This window comes from Lampris incognitus, chromosome 1, assembly GCF_029633865.1.
Source record: "Lampris incognitus isolate fLamInc1 chromosome 1, fLamInc1.hap2, whole genome shotgun sequence".
NCBI lineage: Eukaryota > Metazoa > Chordata > Actinopteri > Lampriformes > Lampridae > Lampris > Lampris incognitus.
In genome coordinates, this window is record NC_079211.1 from 5,289,211 (window position 1) to 5,306,868 (window position 17,658).

General features: G+C 45.1%; 1 protein-coding gene across 1 annotated transcript in view; it reads right to left on the reverse strand.

The window, feature by feature from the left end:
- The window catches only part of LOC130114971 (TBC1 domain family member 9B), a 49,605-nt gene that overhangs the window by 6,126 nt on the left and 25,821 nt on the right, over positions 1-17,658 (reverse strand). Inside the window, exons 12-19 of the mRNA XM_056282759.1 lie at positions 16,224-16,426; positions 13,121-13,203; positions 9,489-9,618; positions 9,196-9,294; positions 9,039-9,107; positions 8,047-8,287; positions 4,649-4,714; positions 3,616-3,684 (exon numbers count right to left, since the gene is read on the reverse strand). Coding sequence (XP_056138734.1) covers positions 3,616-3,684; positions 4,649-4,714; positions 8,047-8,287; positions 9,039-9,107; positions 9,196-9,294; positions 9,489-9,618; positions 13,121-13,203; positions 16,224-16,426 — 960 coding nt within the window. The remainder of the gene's footprint in view (positions 1-3,615; positions 3,685-4,648; positions 4,715-8,046; positions 8,288-9,038; positions 9,108-9,195; positions 9,295-9,488; positions 9,619-13,120; positions 13,204-16,223; positions 16,427-17,658) is intronic.

A 17,658-nucleotide genomic window follows, 5' to 3' on the forward strand; every position in this document is an offset into this window, starting at 1 on the left:
GACACAGATGAAGAGACAGACAGATGAAGAGACAGATGGAGATGAAGAGACAGACAGAGATGAAGAGAGACACAGATGAAGAGACAGACAGAGATGAAGAGACAGACGGAGATGAAGAGACAGACAGATGAAGAGACAGATGGAGATGAAGAGACAGACAGAGATGAAGAGACAGGCGGAGATGAAGAGACAGACACAGATGAAGAGACAGACAGAGCCCTGTAGAGGAAATGTTGGGAGGAATCTCAGTGAATATTTTGACCTTCCACTTCTTTGTGTGTAGATGATTTATTTAGGTGATGTCACTGTTTGACATAAGACATGTCCAACCATCAGACATGTGACCGACACCCTTAAAATGTCTTGGTGGGGACATGTAACCCTTCATGTTACTTGTTAACATGTAAGGTGACCTGGTCGCCAGTAGTCTGCCTCACTTCCTGAAGCCTCCCTGCTGTAGAGGGGGTTTAAAACACATTTTACCAACCCCACCAAGTCACTTTAATGCCACGTCTCTCAACCCCCCCCCCCTCACATTCTCCCCAATTGTATCCGGCCAATTACCCCACTCTTCCGAGCCGTCCCGGTCTCTGCTCCACCCCCTCTGCCGATCCGGGGAGGGCTGCAGACTACCACATGTCTCCTCCAACACCTGGAGTCACCAGCCGCTTCTTTTCACCTGACAGTGAGGAGTTTCACCAGAGGGACGTAGCGAGTGGGAGGATCATGCTATTCCCTCCAGTTCCCCCTCCCCCCTGAACAGGCGCCCCCGACCAACCAGAGGAGGCGCTAGTGCAGCGCCCAGGACATATACCCACAATCCAGCTTCCCACCCGCAGACACGGCCAATTGTGTCTGTAGGGACGCCCGACCGAGTCGGAGGCAACGCGGGGATTCGATGCTCTTCAGTCTTAATCACTTTCTTTGCTGAGCAAACCAAAAGCATCGCAGAACCACACAGACACAAACCTGAGGTCACTTCCTGCAGCGCCAGGAAGTCCAAATCAGACAGGAGGGGAGAGTCTAGAGGCCCAGGAAACGTGGAGCGTAAAGAGAACGATGGAAAGGGAAAGGGGAGAGACAGAAAACAGAGGGAAAGACATTCAGAGAGCATGTGAGTGAGAGGAGGGAAACAGAAGTGTTCTGTTATCAAGGAAACAGTGCAGCTTCTTCACAAACAGGCAGCTAATCAGAAACATTCCCACCGATATGATTTACATACTTTAATGATCCCCGTGGGGGAGTTCTTGTCTGCATGCAACCCATCCTAGCTCCAGCTCGTCTTGCCATGCCTTGCTCAGGGGCACAGACGGGAGTATTAACCCTAACACGTATGTCTTCATGGTGGTGGGGGAAACCGGAGCACCCGCAGAAAACCCACCGCAGACACGGGGAGAACATGCAAACTCCACACAGAGAACGACCCGGGACGACTCCCAAGGTTGGACAACCCCGGGGTTGATGATGCAACGTACAGCTTTTCTAGACACTGTGAAACGCTTGCAAATGGCAGTATAGCCTTCCCTCTGAAGATGAGCATCCAGTATCTTCTTTCTGAGTTCCAGACTGATTTCTTTACTTTTTGGCATGATGAAATTACTTCTTACCAAGAATTTAAGAGTAGTCCCTCCCAATCAAGCGTTCAAGTGCCACTAGCCCTGTTCATTGGAGTCCCTTAAGTAAAGTTCAATGCTGACTGGTTGCTCAGGTGTGGTTTGAAAGCTGATTGATTGCTCAGGTGTGGTTTGAAAGCAAAAAATCACATGGGGGGCTAATAATTTTGACCGCCTCAATTTTCACTACATTTGGTGTAAAGCAAACCTGAAGATTTATTTCACATTCCAAAATGTACCAAATAGGGGCCTTAACACTGATGAATGTTTCACTATGTACAGTTTTATGAATGATGCAAACATTGGGCAGAATTTTAGGGAAATATTCCATAGTTCCTTGGGGGCTAACCTGGCATCTACATGTCTATCCTGGCATCGACGTGTCTAACCTGGCGTCTACGTGTCTAACCTGGCGTCTATGTGTCTAACCTGGCGTCTACGTGTCTAACCTGGCGTCTACGTGTCTAACCTGGCGTCTACGTGTCTAACCTGGCGTCTACGTGTCTAACCTGGTGTCTACGTGTCTAACCTGGCGTCTACGTGTCTAACCTGGCGTCTACGTGTCTAACCTGGCGTCTACGTGTCTAACCTGGCATCTAACCTGGCGTCTAACCTGGTGTCTACGTGTCTAACCTGGCATCTAACCTGGCGTCTACGTGTCTAACCTGGCGTCTACGTGTCTAACCTGGCGTCTACGTGTCTAACCTGGCATCTACATGTCTAACCTGGCATCTACGTGTCTAACCTGGCGTCTACGTGTCTAACCTGGCGTCTACGTGTCTAACCTGGCATCTAACCTGGCGTCTACGTGTCTAACCTGGCGTCTACGTGTCTAACCTGGCATCTAACCTGGCGTCTAACCTGGTGTCTACGTGTCTAACCTGGCGTCTACGTGTCTAACCTGGCGTCTACGTGTCTAACCTGACATCTACGTGTCTAACCTGGCATCTACGTGTCTAACCTGGCATCTACGTGTCTAACCTGGCATCTACGTGTCTAACCTGGCGTCTACGTGTCTAACCTGGCGTCTACGTGTCTAACCTGGCATCTACGTGTCTAACCTGGCATCTACGTGTCTAACCTGGCGTCTAACCTGGTGTCTACGTGTCTAACCTGGCGTCTACGTGTCTAACCTGGCGTCTACATGTCTAACCTGGCATCTACGTGTCTAACCTGGCATCTACGTGTCTAACCTGGCGTCTACGTGTCTAACCTGGCGTCTACGTGTCTAACCTGGCATCTACGTGTCTAACCTGGCGTCTACGTGTCTAACCTGGCATCTACGTGTCTAACCTGGCATCTACGTGTCTAACCTGGCGTCTACGTGTCTAACCTGGCATCTACGTGTCTAACCTGGCGTCTAACCTGGCATCTAACCTGGCGTCTACGTGTCTAACCTGGCGTCTAACCTGGCGTCTACGTGGGATAAAATGACCATGAAGTGTACGCTCCACACCTGCAACACTGGAATACTGATTTTATATTGATTTCACAAAAGGAAGGCTTATACAACAGGTCCAGCAGATGTCTGGTAACAAGGACAGAGGAACAAAGATGTGCCAAACGGTGCCTAGTGAGTCTCACATGTCAGTGGGGGTGTTAAAGGGTTGTCGCCACAGTCTCGCCACGTGAGACCGCTGCTGCTGCTCACATCAACACAAGCGTTTCGAAATGTTGAGTCATGATGTGACATGATGGTGAAGGACTCGTGATGCAGAACAAGGAAGACCAACGACCCCCCTCTCCTGGTAAGCATGTGTTGTCAATGACAACAAGAAGTCTAACAGGAGTCAAGTTAATTTTATTTCTGTAGCCCATTATCACAAATTGTGAAAAAAATTCATAATTTTTAAAAAATTAATTATTGAATTTAAAAAAAAGAAGGTTTTATAGCAGTTTTAGAACTGTGTCACAAGACATGGTCTAGGCTGGAGAGTGTACTGTGTGTGTGTGTGTGTGTGTGTCTGTGTGTGTGTGTGAGAGAGAGGAAGACATGTAATACCTTGTGGCGTGTCCTCGGTGAAGAACTGAGCTGCCTCGAGTGCCGACTCGGCCTCCTCTGGAGACAACGCTGACAGATAAGAATGACAGTTCACATACAAACCCAACACTGCCTCAGTCTGGATGAGACTATACACAAAACACCACTTTTCTGTCAGCTTAAGTTTTACACACACACACACACACACACACACACACACACACCAGCTCTAGCAATGTCATTTCCTGTTATGTTTGCTGATACTTCCTGTTTCCATGTTCTGTGTGTGTGTGTGTGTGTGTGTGTGTAGCGTGTTTGAAAACATGCTTACTAAGTTATTCTACTGTTTGACGTGGCAGCAAACAAAATGAAAAATGAAATGAAAACCACTTTATTTTGTTATTCTACGGTTACAACAAAATTTCCATCCATCCATCATCCAAGCCGCTTATCCTGCTCTCAGGGGTGCTGGAGCCTATCCCAGCAGTCATTGGGCGGCAGGCGTGGAGACAACCTGGACAAGCCGCCAGTCCATCACAGGGCCAACACACACACGCACACACACACACACACACACACATTGACACCTAGGGACAATTTAGTGCGGTGAGTCACCTGACCTACATGTCTTTGGACTGTGGGAGGAAACCGGAGCCCCCGGAGGAAACCCACGGAGACACGGGGAGAACATGCAAACTCCACACAGAGGACGACCCGGGACCACCCCCAAGGTGGGACTACCCCGGGGCTTGAACCCAGGACCTTCTTGCTGTGAGGCGACCGCGCTAACCACTGCGCCACCGTGCCACCGACAATGAAATTTGTTTTCTGCATTTAACCCGTCCTATTGTATAGGAGCAGCGGTCAGCTGCAGTGCTGCCCCCCGGGGACAACTCCAGTTCTCCTTTCCATTGCTGAAACAACACCTGCCAGTTACTTTCACTGGTTCACCAGCTGACCGTCTTTAAAATAACAGGATCTCAACAGGAGGGACTAATGAACCAGACCCAGACTATCTGCTACCAGCATGGTAAGAGTGATGTGTTTGAGTTACCTGGCGGCAGGTGGAGCTTGTACAACATTTTGAGTTTCTCCGTCATGTCACCGTGATACATCCCACCTGCAGCAGGAGGAGAGAGCGATCAGTAGAGAACTTCATGATGAAACTCTTATTTCTTACACAGTCCTGCTCTTCTACCCAGCAGCTGAATCAACTGCCCCTCGCCATCTTTGTTAGAACAGAACAAATGAGCAACACCTGATGTAGGAGCTTCTGTAGCTGAAAGTGCAAGTTCAAGTTCACTGAAGACCAGGCAGATTTTGGACCCGTTAGTGATTTGACGTGTTAGGATCCTCAACATAAAGTTACGAAGACATAAGCACAATGTTTTTAAGGAGAAAAAACTACAAATATCAAACGATATCTATTAAAAAAAATATCCTCGTGCCCAAGATTACTGCAATATCTGCTTTAGCTGCTAAGTAGGGACTCGGGTCACTCCCCGATTTCCTGGGTGTCTTTTGGTGCATAGTGCTAAAAATCTCCTGGATTGCCACCTTGTCATGGTGGAGAAGCTTGCATGTACTAATGATCCCAAGAGGTATGCCATCTGGAGCTTGGCTCCTGGTAGGGTCACCCAATGCGGACAGGTCAAGGGGGAGGTTCCAGACGAACCACGATCCAACAAAGACCTCAACAGCGGAACTGGCGGAAGATGTCTTCAGGTCACAATGCCAGTGAAGGCGGATGAAGGCTGCAACAGAGGGTGGTCCCCAATCGTCTTGGTTCTCCATGCCATTGGACTACGGCCACCCCCTGCCAAGGACCGTGTGGTGGCTGCAGGAGCGTCAGCCTCTCCACGTAAAAAGCTGCCATGCACAGGAGTCCTCCCTCAAGGATTAACCCATAAACATCCTGGGTCAAAGCCTTGTGGCGATCAGGAAGAGGTGATGGGGGCAGGACAGTGAAGTCTGGCAGACCCTAGCCACCACCTGACACACAGGCGGTGGGGGGGTGTATGATCAGTCACCACACCCTGGGACTGAGGCAGAGGGGCATCTCGGCTGCTGCACCCATGACTGAGCAGCCCTATTTAGGATCCGCTCTGCTCACCCCAGTTGGGTAGGGGGCTAGAAAAGGTACCCTAAAGAGTCTGCCTCATGTCTCCTGTCTGGACCACCACCATGTGGTCAGAAACTCATATATTTTGGAGGCTGGAACATATGAACAGCCATGGGTTGATAAGAATGTTTTTTAATGAATTATGCTTGTTAAAGCTATAATCCTGGAGATGATGCTTTGAGTTTAATTTAGGTGGGTGTTGTTTGAGCTCCATTCAGAATGAATGAGAGTCAGCAGGGCTGTTGTGTCAGAAACAAACCAAAAAACCTGGCTGAACCTGAGTTTTATTTACTGATGTAGTACTATCTGTTGGTAAAGGTCTTCCACCAGCTTGTTCTGTCATATCTGCTGGTTAGATTCAACACCCTCACTTCTTCAAACTCAACACCACCTGCCTTCTTCTCTATGATGAAGATGGAAAACACTACGCACCCTTAATTTTTCCTGGCAAAGTCCAACCAGACACCAGCCATTCACATCAAATATGACAAAAGGGTTGATGATTAAGATATATATGAATTAGCTATTGTTTTAATTACGCCACCAACAGAATGTATCAAAGGGCACCTTTGTTTGCATGTTAATCGTCAGAACAGTAGCTTTTATTAAAGAGCCAGTCCAACAAAAATCATGTCTTCAATTCTCAGTGTATTTTTTAACAGAGGGTTTATTAATGTAAAATTATCCAAACTATTTGAACTGCTGTTGTAGGGAAAATCTGACTAAAGCCCCTCCTCCTGGTTGTCAACATACACTGATGAGCCAAAACATTATGACCACTCATAGGTGAACAGAATAATGTTGATCATCTCCAAACAAGGGCACATGTCAAGGTCTGGGTAGATTAGATGGTAAGCGAACAATCAGGTCTCGTAGTCAACAAGTTGGATGCAGGACAAATGGGCAGGATTTAAGACCTAAGCGACCTTGACAAGGGCCAAATTGTTGTGGCCAGACCACTGGGTCAGAGCATCCCTGAAACGGCAAGGCTTGTGGGGTGGCTCCTGGTCAGCAGTGGCTAGGTCCCTACCGACAGTGGTCCAAGGAGGGACAAACCACAAACCGGTGACAGGGTGTTGGGTGCCCAAGGCTCATCAATGCGCGAGGCCAACGAAGGCTATCCTGTCTGGTTCAAACCGACAGAAGGTCTACTGTGGCGCAAGTCACAGGAAACTTTAATGATGGTTATGAGAGCAATGTGTCATAACACACAGTGCATTGCACCCTGCTGCGTATGGGGCTGCGTAGCCGCAGACCTGTTAAGAGTGTCTATGATGACCCCTGTCCACTGTTGAAAGCACCTACAATGGGCACACGAGTATCGGAACTGGCCCTTGAAGCAGTAGGTCAGCTGGTCCGACGAATCCCGTTTTCTTTTAGATCACGTGGATTGCTGTGCATGAGTACGCCATTTACCTGGGGAGGTGATGGCACCAGGATGCATTATGGGAAGACGACAAGCCGGTGCAGTTAGTGTTATGCTCTGGGCAATGTTCTGCTTGGAAACCCTGGGTCGGGCCATTCATATGGACGTCAATTTGACACGTGCCACCTACCTACACATCGTTACAGACCAGGTACACCCCTTCATTGCAATGGTATTCCCTGATGGCAGTGGCCTCTTTCAGCAGGATAATGGACACTGCACACATTGTTCAGGAATGGTTTGAGGAACATGGTGTTGCACTGGCCTCCAAATTCTCCAGATCTCAATTCGATTGAGCATCTGTGGGATCTGCTGGACTGACAAGTCTGACCCACGGTGGCTCCACCTCACAACTTACAGGACTTGAATGATCTGCTGCTAATGTTTTGGTGCTGGATACCAAAGGACACCTTCAGGGGTGTTGCAGAATCCGTGTCTTGGTAGGTTGGCACTGTTTTGGCTGCACATGGAGGACCAACAGCATATTAGGCAGGTGGTCATAATGTTTTGGCTCATCAGTGTCATTAAACCATTTTAGAAAACCAAGCAGCTTCTGGTAACAAATGTCATCATCTAATACTCTGATTTTATTGGACAGTCAATGAATTGCCATCATCAGTCTGTTAGCTGATTGGTTTTGAAAGGTTGCCTAGCAACATCATGCTAGTCAGCGAATTAGCTAGCTATCAATAGAGTCTTGTGAACTCAGCCTGTTGAAAATTGACTTTGTTCAGAAAAGGGGGCGCTATCACAGTTGTAACAAATCAAATGAAGCTTCTGAAGATGAAGACATGACTCCTAACATTAATATTACACAATAAAACTTGTTTGCCTGAATTAAAATCATTGGACTGGATTTTTAAGCCATTTCAGCATGACGGCAGGATCACTTATCCTCACTCACTCAGCCCGGTGATAAACTCCTTAAAGTTGATGAGGCCATCTTTGTTGGTGTCTAAGAGACGGAAGAGGCGGGCTGCTAAGGTGATGGTGTGGATGCCACACACCCAGGGGCCCAGGGACCTGAAGAGCTGAGAGAACTGGCCCAGGTCGATGCGGTACTGCTCCAGGTAGGGCAGACTGGGGTCGTGACGCTCTGCAGCAGTGCTGCTGGCCCCCCAGTAGCAGCTCATGATGTGTTTGGCCTGGAGGAGACGTTCCAAGATAAAAAATAAACTTTACACCCAATACATATATTCATTCATTCATTCCCTTTTGATCCCTAAGCCATGTGAGGGTTGTGAAAGGATGCAGTCTATCTATCCCAGCATGCATTGGGCTGAAGGCAGAGACATCCGAAACAGATCACAGCATTTCTAAGGAAAGGACATTTTTAAGGATAACTCCAAACTTCAGTGTTTCATAGACTTTCATTTGTTTTCCGAGTGCTCAGGAACAGACTTTCAAAAGCTTGTGTCAATTAAAGAATTGTTTAAGTAAAAGTTGCTACCCTTTTTTAAGAAGAAGTAAACCCTTTCTTATCTTTTGATCAGAAAACATGCATAGGAAGGCAGAAATTGTCCTCGTGAAAAATTTAAAAAAAAAAAGAAAAGAAAAGAAAAAAAATGGTGGGAAGCCGGATGTGGGTATGTGTCCTGGGTCACTGCACTAGCCTCTCCTCTGGTCGGCCGGGGCACCTGTTCGGGGGGTGGGGGGATGGGAAACTGCGGGGAATAGCATGATCCTCCCACGTGCTACATCCTCCTGGCGAAACTCCTCGCTGTCAGGTGAAAAGCGGCTGGCGACTCCACATGTATCAGAGGAGGCATGTGGTAGTCTGCAACCCTCCCCAGATCGGCAGAGGGGGTGGAGCAGCGACCAGGACAGCTTGGAAGAGACCAGAGTAAGGCGCACAAGACCGCACATGCACACACACCAAAAGGCTGTAAACACCACCTTAAAGAGGCAGTAGAGCTCCTCAAGTTCCTCGATGGTGAAGGCAGACTCGGTCATCATGGCTCTGACCTGTAAAGACGAACAGCTAGAATCTCCATGCTCCATATTTTGTGTTGTCATAACAGTAGAGTCACAGCCAAAGAAGTGAAGCACCCACCACGCTCCTCTTGGCCGTGTCTTCAAGAGACTGGATGACCTTTAACCTTTGTTTGAACCTCATCTGCTCAATGACGTCAGAGCGCAGGCTGCCAAATTTCTGATCGGGGGAAACAATAAGTTTCACTTTAACCAACAGTTCCAATAAACAAGCTGTAAAATCTCTGTCTAACACAGAAAATCTAAGGCTTTGACAGTATCTAACTAGACCCAATCCAATGAAAATCATGTACATTAAGCATGTTGATGCTAGTAGTGACATGATGAGGGGATTCAACTAGAAGGACCTCAGACCTCATAGGAGGATTTGATGAGCTCAAACACGTCAATCTCAGGAGGCGGCTCATCACCACTGGTCAGCAGGGCATGGAGGTGGGGTATGGGTTCAGAGACGGTCTGCTTGTTCACAACATTATCCAGATATCTGCAAAAGAATGACAGACGGACAGAGGACATTAAATGCATTCAGCACTTTGTCCCCGCTGTTGAAACCTGGTCATGTTTTGTAATGGGATTTTCTAAGAAAGCAGAGCTATGGCTGCATCAGTTTGAATAAATTATGTCTGTCTCTTCCTTTGTACATACAGAGCCACAGAAAGGTCAATGTGCATGCATCTGGTCATTAAATAACTCTGGAAGTATGCAAACTATTTCCTTTCTGTTACCAGAGCCAAAATAAATCCAGCAGGTTGCACGGCATTTTCCAAGCTAGTCTCTTTTCTTTGAGAAAAGTCTGTTGACATCAGGGAGGCTGAATCTGGAGGTTCCCTCAAATCAAAACTAAAAAGTTACTTATTCTCATTATCATTTGACTAATACCATTCCTGCATCGCAAGCTAACCTTACTTAGTACTCATTGAGTATAGTCGCTGAAACAGCCAAGGAAAACTGACTGAATTTTAATGTTAGGATCACGAGTCGGTTGGTGCTTAACCTTGACATGTCGTCTCTGGAAGGGTTCCAGGCTCAGTGTAAGGTTAGTTTCTCTAGTGAGCAGTAGTCTGTAAGTCCGGCCCATGGAAACATATTATATATATCTTCTACCCGACCTTCTTGGCACCCCCCAACCTGCACGTTGAGTCTGGCTCTATCTCCTCGTCCTTTCTTTTTTCAGACTTGTGTACTGACAGTATCGTCCTTATAGACCGTGTGTCTTTTTTACAACTTTATACTGAAAAAGATGCATGTTCTGATCACAATACTACTTGCATTTACATCCTGCATCAATATTTTTCTTTATTCATTACATTAAATTACATTACGGTCATTTAGCTGACGCTTATATCCAAAGCGACTTACAGTAAGTGCCTTTAATGTAGGAAATCAGGAGAGCTACTAGTCATCAGGGTCATAAGTGCATCTTCTCTCTAAACAAGCATCTAAGAGCAAAACCAGTGCTAAAGTAAAAGCGCAAGAAAGAGATTTTTTTTTAAATGCGTGAATACAATAAGTGCTAAAAGCAAGTAACAGGGGAGTAGTTCTTGAAGAGGTGAGTTTCCAACCTGCGCTGAAAGATGGGCAGCGACTCCACTGTCCTCACATCAGTGGGGAGTTCATTCCACCACTGTGGGGCCAGGACAGAAAAGAGCCGTGACCGGGTCGATCGGCAGCAGGGGCCTCTGAGCGACGGGGCAACCAGGCGTCCCGAGGCAGCAGAGCCAAGTGGTCGGGCGGGGGTGTAGGGCTTGACCATGTCCTGGAGATAGGAAGGAGCTGTTCCTTTCACTGCCCTGTAGGCTAGCACCAGAGTCTTAAACTGGATGCGAGCAGCTACTGGGAGCCAGTGTAGGGACATGAGAAGGGGAGTTGTGTGGGAGAACTTAGGACGGTTGAACACCAGACGAGCTGCAGCTTTCTGAACAAGCTATTCAAATAATATATCTGGCTACCGATGGCATGTTAATACAAGGTATAAATGGGGTCCATATGTAGGGTCTTCCATTGTTTTTATTGTTCATACCAACTCAATCCAATCCAGGGATGCGGTAGACCAGAGCCACCAGTCCATCACAGAACTCTCATATACCCCTTTCACACTGGCCAAAAAACCCGCTAATGTCCGCCTTTGGTCAATGTAAAAAGGCAGATGTTAGCGGGGTTTTTTGGCCAGTGTGAAAGGGGTAATACAGTGGATATAAAAAGTCACTCTTATGAAACCAGGTTATTTTCGATTTTTGATAAATTTCAATCCGGCTTTCGTCACAAGCATTGTACTGAGACAGCATTACTAAGAGTGTCGAATGACATTCTTATGCATGCTGATAAAGGTGAATACTTTATTCTTATTCTCCTAGAATTAACCGCTGCCTTTGATACCATCGATCATGCCATCTTACTCGATAGGTTGGAGAACTGGGTTGGCATTTCTGGTACAGTGTTAAATTGGTTTCACTCTTATCTGACTACTAGATATTTTAATATTTGTATTAACAATCTTGTATCCTCGTCAGCTCCCCTACTGTGTGGAGTCCCTCAGGGGTCTTTCCTTGGGCCAGTCCTCTTCTCTTTATACATGCTTCCTCTGGGTCATTTGTTTAGTCACTTTTCAAGACGTAATACCACTGTTATGCCGATGATACTCAGATCTATTTCACTGTCAAATCCAATAACCTGAATTAACTGTTCCCCCTCCATGATTGCTTAGCTGCCACCCAAGAGTGGATGTCTCTTAATTTCCTCCATCAAAACTGAAATTCTCTTAATTGGTCCTGAGGACTTTGCCACTGCAGTCGATCAGATTACTGGTTCACTTCATTCAAACATCAAACCTACCGCTAAAAATCTTGGTATCATCTTTGACCAGAATATGTCTTTCGAGCACCATGTTACTAAGCTTGTCCAATCCTGTTTTCTTCAGGTAAGAAATATTGCAAAAATCAGAAATATCTTGTCTTTTAAGGATATCAAAAAATTAATTCACACTTTCATTTTCTCCTGTCTAGATTACTTTAACTCCCTCTACTCTGGGCTCAACCAAGCTACTTTAAATCGTCCACAGTTGGCTCAGAATGCAGCTGCTAGACTACTATCTAGAACTAGACTATGAACTAGGACTAGCCGTAGGTCCCATATTACCCCTATTCTTGCATCCCTCCATTGGCTTCCCGTAAAATTCAGAATAATCTGTAAGATCTTATTGATTACATTTAAAGCACTGCATGATCTTGCCCCCAGTTACAATTCTGATCTCACTCCTCATTCCACTTCCCGACCACTCCGATCCTCAAACCTTGGTCTTTTATCCATCCCTCACTCCAACTGCAAAACAAAAGGTGACCACACCTTTGCAGTTTTAGCACCAAGCCTCTGGAATAATCTACCCCAATCCATTAGACTCGCTGAATCTTTGGACTGTTTAAAGCGGCTTCTAAAAACCATCTTTTCAGGCAAGCCTTTTTATAGATTCCCACCCCTGCCTTCTGTTTTGCTTTGTTTTGTTTTTAGCTTGGCCTGTCACGCCCTATGCCATGTCTTATATATTCATTCAATTTATTTTATGTATTTATTCGTATTTGTGTATTGAGTGTAAAGCCCTTTGTAACTGTACGTTTTTAAAAGCACATATAAATAAATTTTTGCTTGCTTGCTTATTGCAAGCTTTTTTTCCTTCCTAAAAAGTTTCGGATTTGTTTTTCGCTTTATTTTTATAGGTTGCAATTAAAAAAGAAAAAAAAAAGCGGGAAAAGTTCTGACATGATTTATCTCGGTTTCATTTATTTATATCACACAACCTGCCATTTTAACAGGGTTGTGTAGACTTTTTATATCCACTGTATCTTCATATCCTACTTATTTGCCTACATTCAATATTGCCCTCGCTGGGCTCCCAACCTGACCCCCATCAAACAGGATCCAAGGCAGCAAACTAGAGTGTAATTGGTCAGGTAACCATAACCAGTAGACAGCCAGACTGGTCTGTTACCTACCTGCCCAGTATAGTCATGGCTTCTCCCTCATCGCTGCAATTCAGCAGAACGTCCATGTTATCATGAAGCACAGTCAACGCCACCTAGAAGTGGAGTCAATAGAGGTAAAGGCAATTTATTGATCCAAATATCTGTCCTTCATTCCATTCATTCATTCCAATATGACATAACAGCTGCTGGTCATGGTCAGCAAATAAACACCAATGAACATATTTAGTGGGGTTTTTTTTAAATTTCGTTGTCTGTGTAGTAGCCCCATAAAGTTCTGCTAAATGCATTGAGTGGAATTCCAAGGGTTGCAATGATAATGATGATGACGATGATGATAATAAAAGCTGTGGTAAAACTGGGTAGGCATTTGAAGAGTTATGTGTGCTGTTAGCCCCCCGAACTCACCGTCTGTACATGAAATGCTTGGAACATGGTACTGATTCAGATGAAGTCAGATTGTGGTCGTCACCACTCCACAATAACAGTATTCCATTTTTTAATGTCAAAATGCAAACACTACATTATGAGATCATAGTTGGCACAAGCCTTAGTCCTTCACCCTGACTTTGCATGGGCTATTCTGCTACAACCAAAGTATTTAGTCTTCAAAATATTTGTAAGATTTATAAAATATGAGACCATGTTTTCATGCTACTGTGCACAGTTGTGCACAGGTTATGCTATAATGTGTCATATCAACTTACAATAAGATCATCTCCTGCGTGTTGGTTAGGGTTATCACCAAATGCAATAAGAGGACAGCTGGTTCATTAATGTATTAAGTGTTAATCTGCAATTACTCCAGAATGCATTACTAGATAATTACTAGAATAATAACTATTATTGCCTCAAGTGAAGGAGTTCATGTATCTCGGGGTCTTGTTCACGAGTGAGGGTAGGATGGAGCAGAAGATTGACAGACGGATTGGTGCAGCATCAGCAGTAATGCGGACGTTGTACCAGACCGTTGAGGTGAAGAGGGAGCTGAGCTGGAATGCAAAGCTCTCAATTTACCAGTCAGTCTTGGTTCCAGCCCTCACCTATGGTCATGAGCTTTGGGTAGTGACCGAAAGGGTGAGATCGCGGATACAAGCGGCTGAAATGAGTTTCCTCCGTAGGGTGTCTTGGCTCAGCCTTAGAGATAGGGTGAGGAGCTTGGACATCCGGAGGGAGCTCGGAGTAGAGCCGCTGCTCCTTTGCGTCGAAAGGAGCCAGCTGAGGTGGTTCGGGCATCTGATTAGGATGCCTCCTGGGCACCTTCCTTTGGAGGTTTTCTGGGCACGGCCAACTGGGAGGAGACCCCAGGGTCGACCCAGAACTCGCTGGAGGGACTATATGTCCAATCTGGCCTGGGAACGCCTTGGGATCCCCCAAGAGGAGCTGGAGGGTGTTGCTGGGGAGAGGGACGTCTGGAGTGCCCTACTTAGCTTGCTGCCGCTGCGACCCGACCCCGGAGAAGCGGCTGAAGATGAATGAATGAATGCATTACGAGATCCATTTCATTCACTAAACACATTTTCGTCCCATGGAGTCCTAGTGAAATGATGTTCAATGAAATGGAATAAATTCATGCGAGGCAACCAGTATTTGTTTTAAGTGCCTAATGTGATGCTTTTCATCTGCTTTTTGTTTTTTTGTATAATGTCTCCTGATCATTCAATTCAAGCTCCTTAGTAGTAGCCAGCTACAGCAGTTATCTACTGTGATGTATGCCAACGATGTCTTTCTGTTCTCGGGGGTAAAGCTTCTCAAAAGTGCCACACACGCCTGCATTCATTTTCAAACTAGTCCCAGAGCTATCCATACCCTACTTTGAAAAACCTTTTCTAAATCTAGGCTATTCTTTTTTGTTTTGGGAGTATTGTAGGTAACACGTGATGTGATCTGTTCAATGTTATATTGTTAGATGTGCATAATATATATATATATATATTTTTTTTTTAGATTATTTTAATGACATTTTTTGCTTTATTGGAGAGTACAGTTGAGCGCGATATATGATTGAAAGTATAGGGGGGATAAAATGCAACAAAGGTCTCAGAATTGATTCTGACCAAAGACGTATAGTTGAACAATATGGAAAATATTATCAGGATAATCAGACAGAATTGTAAACAATATCAATTTAAATCAGGATATCTGCTCTAGATATGTAAAAATAACATGTAAGAATCCAACTGAGGTTCATCACATTGAACTGTTTGGTAATGTAAAGTATAATTCCATCCATTATCCAAGCCGCTTATCTAACTTCGGGTCACAGGATGCTGGAGCCTATCTCAGCAGTCACTTGGCAGCAGGCGGGGAGACACCCTGGACAGGCCGCTAGTCCATCACAGGTCTGACACGCATGCACACACACACACACACACACACACACACACAGATCTAGGGACAATTTAGTACGGCTGATTCCCCGGACCTACATGTGTTTGGACTGTGGGAGGAAACCCACGCAGACACGGGGAGAACATGCAAACTCCACACAGAGGTCGACCTGGGACGACCCCCAAGTTTGGACTACCCTGGGGCTCAAACCTAGGACCTTCTTGCTGTGAGGCAAAATACATGTACATGTAGGTGTAATGTATGTAGGCTGCGAGGTAAAGTATAATATCAAACCAAAACTACTTCTTTTGAAATGATACTCCCTCAAATATGTCAAATCTAATTTTGTGAGAAATTCTAGGTCACAGATTCTCATTATGGGTAATTTAAATGATAGAATTATGTATCACTATGACAATATCCGAATTTCATCCCGATACAATATCATTGAAAAATGATTAATGATAACAGTGACCTGATATTTATATTTGATTTTGATTTGATACACTTTATTAGACCACTCAGTGTGCCTGATGTGTGTGCAGCACTTTAAGTCTTGGTTTCATTCCCCTCCAACAACACCACATGTGGAGCTTCATACTTCATGGGTGTTCCTGGGTGGAACTAAATCCCACATATACGGTACAGACTACCACATATACTCATTTTTATAATCTAGAGTATTTTGTCCCCCAAAAAGGTCTGTGCACAGCTCTGTCACTAAGACAAATGTACAAACCTAACAATGGACTGAACAGACGTAGACCCACTGAGGCATGCTGACCTGAAAGATGACCTTGATTCCCTCATAGAAGAAACAGTCGACCAGCAGGACGGCACTGTCGAAGGGCATGACCGACAGAAAGAGGGTGAGGAACCAGGAGAGGGAGATAGTTGAGATGACACCCAGCTCCTGCATGTGTTCATAGAGCAGGGGCAGACATGCCCTGGTCAGCTCCTCAAACACTCCCTGGTCCACCAGCGCCCCTACAGGTGCACAGAGAAAGACAGGACCAATCTTACAAAGGTAGATACTCTTCTAGGAGGTAAATACTGTTCTAGGAAGTCTGGAGGAGGGTTGGAGAAAGTGCTTCTCACAGGATGGTTCTCGGGGACCATTGCTCAACACTGGGTGGTTTTAACTAGCAAGGTAATTACAACACACTGCTCACTAAAAACAAGCTGAGGGTGCTGGTAAAACAGCAGTTACCAAAGCACAAGGATTAAACTGACTTGGTGCAATCGGGCAAAGGTACACAGCCAAGTTATTACAGCACGTGTGATGCCCAGCACCTGTACCGACACCTTTTGTAATAACCGCCACTGTAGCACTTTGTAATAATTCTGTCACACTTTGTAATACTGTAATACCTGTCACACTTTGTAATACTGTAATACCTGTCACACTTTGTAATAACTCTTTGTCACACTTTGTAATAAATCTCCATCATACTTTGTAATAATCATGCTTAAAAATGGCTTGTCATATTTCTAAGGAATAAATAACGCTGCAGTCAATATCTGTATGTTTACTTTTAATATCTTGTATTATTCCAAGAGCCTTTGGTATATTTCTCTTTTTTTTTTGTCTAAATTGTTTCTTTTTCCTCTTTCCTCTTATATCTATTATTATTACAGTTATTGTTATTATCATTACTTATTTCAGTTTTATTGTTTTTCAGAACTGTTCCATGTTGAATGTTTTGTTTGTTAAAATTGAAAAAATGGCAATAAACTTTAAATCATAAAAAAATGGTTTGTCATGAAAACATAAAAAATGATGGCTCAATATGTGACCAACTGATCCTGTGACTCTTCCAAAACTGACCACGTGACTCTTCCAACAGTGTGCACTTTGTAGCTGCCTCAACAGCAACAACGTATTTGTGAAAGTAATGAGCATACTAGTATCGAATGGTTTTTAAATGCCAGCCATATCTATAATTATAATTTTCTGCCATGGGAAGGTGGAAAGTGTGGACTGGGAGAGCTGGGGAAAATGTTGTGGGGGGTGCATCGAGCTCCTCCCTATGATCCAATTTTAATTTTCTTGGAGAGAAAAGGTCACTCTTATATATCTCCCTTCTAGAAAACCAAACATAAAATGTTTCAGATGTATACTACTTCTTTACCATCTATCCATCCATTATCCAAGCCGCTTATCCTGCTCTCAGGGTCACGGGATGCTGGAGCCTATCCCAGCAGTCATTAGGCGGCAG